The sequence below is a fragment of the Lolium perenne genome, chromosome 2 (assembly GCF_019359855.2).
Source record: "Lolium perenne isolate Kyuss_39 chromosome 2, Kyuss_2.0, whole genome shotgun sequence".
NCBI lineage: Eukaryota > Viridiplantae > Streptophyta > Magnoliopsida > Poales > Poaceae > Lolium > Lolium perenne.
The window spans coordinates 72309910-72317779 of record NC_067245.2 but is presented as its reverse complement, the minus strand read 5'-3'; the positions used below and the strand labels follow the sequence as shown (position 1 = coordinate 72317779).

Genomic DNA, 7870 nt, shown 5'->3' with positions numbered 1-7870 from the left:
GCCCGTATCAGTCTCTTACATAATGGGTCTGTAGGGGTCAGACTAAATGATGAGAACAATTACTTTATTTTGACCAGTAGTGTTAGACAAGGAGACCCTATATCTTCAATCATTTTTAATGGCCGATGTTTTCACCAAAATGTTGGTTAAAGCAGCTGCCAGTTCGCAGCTTGCTGGACTCATGCAAGAAATGGGTACTGGGGAGGTTATTAGTATGCAATATGCTGATGAAACCTTGTTATTCCTAGAAAATAGCATTAGTTCAGCAATCAACTTGAAGTGGGTCCTATCCTGCTTTGAGTAGATGGTTTGGGATGAGAATCAATTTCCACAAATGTGATTTGGTCACAATTAATATTGTGTGTGTGTGTGTGGGGGGGGGGGGGGGGGAGGGGATGCACAGTTGTTTGTTCAAACCTTGAGTTGCAAGTTGGGGGATTTCCCTTTGCAATAGTTAGGTGTGCCCCTGCATCATAGTAAACTAAGAAAAGAGGACATACAACCTCTTGTTGAGAAATTTTTGGAAAAAGCAGCAGGGTGGAGAGGGAAACTTCTTAATCATGCTGCCAAGTTGGAGTTGGTTAGAAGTGTACTAGTCAGTATCCCTTTATATCTGCTGAGTGTGATTAAATTTCCTAAATGGGCTATTTCTCTGATCAACTCTAAAAAAGGCTTATTGTCTTTGAGATAATTATGAGGGTCACCACAAATATCATTAGCTAATTGGGGGCTAGTTACTCAGAAGAAGGAATATGGGGGGCTTGGAATCCCTGACCTAGCTGAGATGAATCTTTGCGTCTTGGCTTCCTAGATAAAAATATATAATCTAAATGAAGAGAAGTTGTGGAAACAAATTATTGATCATAAATATAGAGTTGATAATTCTAATATCTTTTATTGAAATAAATCTAAGTGAGGAGAAGCTATGGTACCGGTGCCTCTCCTTTTTGGAAAGGTGTGCTATGGGCTACCAAAGCTGGCAAGATGGGGTACCCGTGGAAAGTGAGTGATGGAACGAAAATAAAATTGTGGGAAGATCACTGGTTTGTCACTTGTATTTTGGCCATTTAGTACTACGAAGTGTATTTTCTGGTGAATGAGCAAAATAAAACTATTGCTGACCTTTGGGATGGTGAGTCTCTAAAAGTAACATTGAGAAGATGTTTTGATCATAGACTTATGTTACAATTGTTTGAGATTTTACAAATTGCACAAACCATTCAGCTCACCCTAGATAGTGATGCTCTTATCTGGATGTGGGAGGCTGGTGGGGTGGATAATGTTAAATCTATGTACGATGTGATAAATTTTAGAGGGATTATGCCTATTAATGTGCATTGTGTGGAGTTTGAAAATTCCTCCAAAAATTCATTTCTTCCCCTAGTTGATGGCTAATAATAAGCTACTCACTAGAGATAATTTGGTTGAAAGGTAATCATTAGATGTTTTGACTTGTGTTTTCTATAATGAGCTTGAATCTTATCAACATATTTTCTGTGATTGTGTTGTTGCTTCCAATATGTGGTTAGAGGTTAAGAGGGTTTTGGATTTCAAGTTTCCCCCTACACCTGCAGTTGATATCTCTGGCTTATGGAATAACAAGAAGAAATATGTTTTGATGAATATGGTTAATGCTGCTATCTTGAGAATTATCTGGCTTACCATGAATGATATGGTGTTCAATCGAACACAATAGTTTGGGATGCAGGTTTTATGGAGGAAAAATGCTTACACCCTTGCACAATGGAGCATCATGCTGAAGGAGGAAGAAAGAGGAAGGTTGATGATGATGGTGAAAAAACTAGAGTGTTTGGCTCAAATGCCACCTCTGTTATCGTGGCCTGAACTTGGCTAACTCCTGAGAAAAAGGCGAGAACTACTATGGAAGTATGCACTATGCAACACGAGAGGGAATCTGGACCCATGCTGATCACTGCTGCAGACCTTGCGAGGACCCTAGGAGAAAATTCTTTGATGTTGGTGGGAGATGGTGAAGGTTTCAGGGTGCTTCATAGGCCATCTCATTTTTGTTAAGCTTCATGCACTAGCCACTTGAACCAAAAGTCCGAACTGATGGAAAGGGCTAGGCAATCCACATATACACTTCACAACACCCCCACTCGCGTGTGACGGGAGAAGAGAAAGTCAACACGTGAAAGAAGAAGAGCACACCGAAACAGCGGTGGCTAAAGAGGGGGGTAACAGCAATTTTTAGGCTTAATTGCGAAAACCATGTGAAAGCCAGGATTTGAACTTGAGACCTGGGGCTCTGATACCATGTTAAGTATCATGCACTAGCCACTTGAACCAAAAGTCCGAACTGATGGAAAGGGCTAGGCAATCCACATATACACTTCACAACAATTTTCATGTCTTCTGTTGTAGAGCTTGGGTTGTTATGTCAGTTATCGTCAGGTGTCTTTCCTCAAAGTAATGTTTTGAGTGCTATGGAAATTTTCCCCCCCCCCCCCCCCCCCCCTAGCTAGTTTTAATGATGTAACTCCGGTAGACCTAACAATGAAAATGATTGTAATAATGCTGTAACATCTGGTTTCAGAAATGGAGCCGGGGCTGTGCCTTGTTTTCCTAAAAAAAATTGCAGATTGAAGTTGTGGACGGGAGAGAATATAAAGGTTCATCTATAGGCTCTGATATGTAAGTTTCTACTGCGAGAAATTAATTACAAGATAAATATAAGAGTAATATGGAGAAGACGATAGGGCCTCATGCGCCAGCTTAAACGCCATGGAAACAATGGTTCTATGAGGTGGACCTTTATTTCTTTACCGGAGAAAAAGACATTTTCACCATAGCGTGAACGGGGCAACTTTCTATGTCACAACACAATGAACGGTGGGGGATGAAAATCACAAGGTTGTCATTGCTTGATGATGTAGATGGGCTGCATGTTAAGATAGGCACTTTAAATAAATTTTTAGTGGGGTTCTGCTTAAAAAGAGATATGGATATCCGATTAGTGAAACTGCATTTTCAGCATCGTGTGGACGCTTCGGATGCGTCCTGGGTCCTGGCCGGTCGCTTTATTAATTTCATCAGCCCTGACAGGAAGAGCAATCCTAGGAAATTAATGAAAGCTGATGTGATTGCACTGTCGCCATGGAAGATTTGCTCACGACAACGGATGTTCTAACCGCATATTCTCACGACATGTTCGTTTGTTCCAACCTGTACGAAGTATAATACTATTCAGACTGGCAATAAAAACAATGCAAAACTGCAGGCTAGCTGCTGCTGTTACCCAATCAATCTGAACGCGCACCTGCACATTCCCGTCGGACGACAAATTAAGCCGGGTCCTCCAAAACACTCGCGCGCGCATGAGACCTTCTCGCTGATCCAACTTGCAAAACTATGCAACAAATCATCACTGGAATCTCCCAGCTAGTTTGGTCAGCTACCCCTGATTGGTGTGTGAATGTGAATTAAACAAACCAACGTGGAATGTATTTGTTATTCCAAACATGGTGGTTAGCAACCCGATACTATCATAGCATCTTATAATTACCGTTCTCAATCGATATTTATTGTGAATTTGTGATGGTATCTTAATCTAATACTCGTATCGTGACACCTATCGTGGTATCATTAGTATTTGGATACAGAGTCAATAACATACAATTTCATATTTATGCAAAGTAATAAGGTCGCAAAAGCCGTCGCAAGATAAAGAGTGAAAGTTGGCTTACAATTGCAAGATAAAGTAAATATTTAAGTAGCAGAGCTTCCATTAGTTAGGGCAAGGTGGGTATAAAAGATGAGATTGTAGCCAAAGAAACCAGTCAATCAACCATTTATATGTACTCGTTACGAACTATATTGGTCCCCAACCTTTTTTTGTTGGTCTATATTCAATATACAAATATACCATTTACATGATAAAGAATATGTTCAGAATTTTAAACAACAATTAAATTTAAATGCATCCGAGGTATATTTTAATGTAAAGATGTATTTTAGTTAAAAATAAAAATCTCAAATATCGTGAATTCGTAATACTACGATATGATACCGATGACAAAAAAAACGACTAACAACCTTGATTGCAAACGATCCTCGGACAAAGGTCCGTTCCCATGTAGCCATCCTAACTACTCCGTGCAACAAGTTGCAATAATCTGGCTTTAGACGCACAATAAGCCTATATAAACATTATCGATTGGAGATGCTTGCTTCGTCCTCGACTGCTCCGACCGCGTATCGTAGCAAGCGGCTGATGGTCGCGTTTTGGCGCACGTTCTTTAAAATTTCTCCAACGATTCATTCTACGCTGCGCTGGCCTCCAACTAACACGCCCGGCGCTAGTCCAAACGGGCACGAAACGCCAAACAACACACTTGGTGCGTGTGCTTCCCTGGAAAATGACAATGATGTCGTGATACAGATGGGCGATTGTTGATTGGATCAGATCAGAGACTTGTGTTCCGGGAGATGGATGAAGAGCCGTAAAGCCAAGCCATACTCGCCTGCAAAGCTAAGCTCAAGCCTCGGCTATAAGAAGTGAAGTCATGGGCTATATAATAAGTGACAGGTTATTAGCTAGGCAGAACACCATCATATTTGCATTGCCCCTTACCTCCAGCTGCACGCGTGCAAGTGACTCGAGCTAGCTTGGGAGAGACGAACCGTGCACGTCTGCAGCAAGCAAGGCTCGCGCGCCCCCGGTTGATCTCTGTCTTCTCTTCTCCGATCGCCCTCGCCGCTGGCCGGCAATGCGAAGGAGCAAGTCGTGCTTGGGTTGTGTGCCTAGGACTAGGAGCCTGGCGGCGCTGCCAGTGGAAAGGTCCTTTGCTCTTCCGGCTCCGATGCAGTCGTGGCCGTCGTCAGGTACGTGCCTGCTTGCATGTTCTTGCCATGTCTTTTTGTTCTTCCTGTGATGAAATATTTAAGGCGGCTTTTAGGTATGTCGAGGTGGGAGTACGTTGTATTACTGAGCTAGAGTATATTCATGTGTTTCCATCTTACAATTGCTCTGTATTGTCAACGTCACAACACTCCTAATAACAAGATAAGAAGAAATTCCATTACGCGTTTAGTACCAATTTGGTCCATCAAATCACGATGCTTTGGAGTTTGGACGCTATGTTTTGTCTTCATTCAGAGTAGGGTATGTGCGTTGTTTCTGTTTTTGGATGCGACTTACATTTGGAGTGCTCAGAGGGATTTTGATTTCATCCGAAAGATCGAATTTCAGCCGAGTTTTGCCCATTTCGGTTTGCACCGGTAAGATGATTTCCAAGACGAAATCTTCTGAATCTTTGCTGATTTTTTCTAATTGTTTTGAAAACTATTAAATTTGGTAAAAAGTTATCCGCAAATTCAATTTTACATCCAATCTTGGTCAGATTTTGTTGAAATATTTAAATTTTATTTCCCTCTTTCCGTCCGAGATTTGAGCATAAAATTCTGACTGAATTTTACCCATCTCAGTCACGCCTAGTAAATTCTCAAAAACGAAATCCAAATCCATCTCCGTCCGATGACAAACATATGCAAATCATCTCATCAGGTTGCTTAGATGTTTCTATTTATAAATATGGGTGCGACTATTTCTCGGTCGACTGAGAACTAACTTCGTTCTCAGTTAGATGATGTCATCAAATCTAAGTTGCAACTCATGTTGCAACTCATGGCTAACACGAATCACGATACAAATTAAATGATGTCGTCAAATCTAAGTTAGTTCTCGGCTAGCTGAGGACTAGCAAATCCCTATAACTATCGCAAATTCAATAATTCTTACACTTACATATTAATGTAAAGTGGCCCAATAATCAGCCTGCATGTTGAGTTCTTGCGCACCATTGCACTGACGATCACTGAAAACATTTTTGGTTGACCACTTGTGTATTCCTTTTCCGGTTTCAGATGGAGGGTTTGCAAAGGGCGTGGTAGATCTCGGAGGCCTGGAGGCACGTCAAGTCACCATGTTCGCCAAGGTCTGGTCCACGGCGCAGGGTGGCCAAGACGGCCTCGGCGCAACGTTCTTCCAGCCGTCGCCGGTACCGGCCGGATTCCGCGCTCTCGGTCACTACGCGCAGCCCAACAATCGGCCGCTCTTTGGCCACGTCCTCGTCGTCCGGGACGCGTCCGGCACCGGAGCACTCCTAGTCTCGCCGTTGGACTACACTCTCGTCTGGTCCAGCGGTCAGGATGGTGGTGCCGGCTTCTTCTGGCTCCCCATGGCCCCGGACGGCTACAAGGCGGTGGGCATAGCGGTCACGACGACCAAGGATAAGCCGCCGCTCGACGAGGTCGTGTGCGTCCGTGCCGACTTCACCGACGCGTGCGAGGACGAGGAGTCGGTGTGGAGCAGCGACAAGGACGGGTTCAGCGCAACTGCCCTAAGGCCGGCGGTTCGTGGCATCGATGCCCGGGGCGTGCACGCCGGCACGTTCGGAGTCCACGTACAGATCAGCAGCACCGCGGCGACGACGACCTTGGCGTGTCTCAAGAACAACAGCGGGGCTTACACGTCATGCATGCCCGACCTGGCTCAGCTGCATGCCCTTCTGGTGGCCTACTCGCCGCAGGTGTACCTGCACCCCAACGACCCGTACATGCCTTCGTCGGTGCCGTGGTACTTCGAGAACGGCGCTCTGCTGTACCAGAACGGCAGCCAGACTGCACCGACGCCCGTGGTCGCCGACGGGTCGAACCTCCCGCAGGGCGGCGGCAACGACGGCGCGTACTGGCTCGATCTGCCGGTGGATAAAGGCCAGAGGAAGAGGGTCAAGAAGGGCGACCTCGCCGGCGCGAAAGCCTACGTGCAGGCGAAGCCGATGCTGGGAGGGACGGCGACGGACCTTGCCTTGTGGTTCTTCTACCCATTTAATGGGCCAGCTCGGGCCAAGGTTGGCCCCCTCACAATCCCGCTCGGTATGATCGGCGAGCACGTCGGCGACTGGGAGCACGTGACGCTGCGCGTGAGCAACTTCTCTGGCGACCTGCTCCGGGTGTACTTATCGCAGCACAGCACGGGCACCTGGATGGAGGCATCGCAGCTCGAGTACCTCGGCAACAGGCCGGTGGTGTATGCGTCGCGGAGCGGGCACGCGTTCTACCCCAAGGAGGGGCTGGTGCTGCAGGGCGACTCGAAGCTGGGGATCGGGATACGGAACGACTGCGCCAAGGGGAGCATGATGGACACCGGCGGTGAGCGGTGCGAGGTGGTATCAGCGGAGTACCTCGGCGCAGGAAAGGTGGTCAAACCGGCGTGGCTTGGATTCGAGAGGGGATGGGGGCCGAAGGAGGAGTATGACATCGGGCGCGAGATCAACCGTGCGGCGAGGATCCTGCCGCGCAAGATGAGGGAGCGGCTTGGCCAGCTGGTGAAGGAGCTGCTCGTCGGAGAAGGGCCGACAGGGCCAAAGATGAAGGGAAGCTGGAGAAATGATGAGAGGGATCCTAAAACCTAATCGATGATGCATGTACATTCGTGCGCCGTGTCAATTCTCAGTGCGAAGCTCCATTCGCTAACCATGTGATATATGTTGATCGACTATTGGATTAGAGATACTATGTATATTGATGTGACGGTATGTTTGTATATTTGTTAGGGTCTGTGTGTGTTGATTTCAATGTGCAATGAGCCTAAACAAATTTAATCAACATTTTTCCTTAAATTTTTGACCATTAACTTAAATAGGAAGAAACACTATTTATTTTTGGCAGATGATTACGTGAGTTTCTTTCAACAAAGGCAATCCGGCGGGCGATGAAGTTGAGGATGAGGTGTGTCTCCATGACCTTGCTTGGCGGGGAGGAATGGATGGCATCACCGGCTCGGCCTAGTCATCAGTTTAGACTTTTGTTTTAATTGACTAGTGCAGCAAACTTTTACTGTATCAGA

At 45.8% G+C, this 7870-nt stretch overlaps 1 protein-coding gene across 1 annotated transcript; it reads left to right on the top strand.

Annotated features, from left to right (window-relative positions):
* The first annotated feature begins 4529 nt into the window (after nucleotides 1–4529).
* Nucleotides 4530–7607, top strand: LOC127332921 (hypothetical protein At1g04090-like). The gene is made up of 2 exons (XM_051359245.2): nucleotides 4530–4845; nucleotides 5887–7607. Exons 1-2 carry the CDS (start codon nucleotides 4731–4733, stop codon nucleotides 7434–7436), a joined length of 1665 nt encoding a protein of 554 aa, XP_051215205.1. The 5' UTR covers nucleotides 4530–4730; the 3' UTR covers nucleotides 7437–7607.
* Nucleotides 7608–7870: the final 263 nt, after the last annotated feature.

Coding starts and splice junctions, on each gene's coding strand:
- LOC127332921 (XM_051359245.2), top strand. CDS start 4,731: ATGCGAAGGAGCAAGTCGTGCTTGGGTTGTGTGCCTAGGACTAGGAGC. Junction 4,846..5,886: donor GCAGTCGTGGCCGTCGTCAG/GTACGTGCCTGC, acceptor TTCCGGTTTCAG/ATGGAGGGTTTGCAAAGGGC.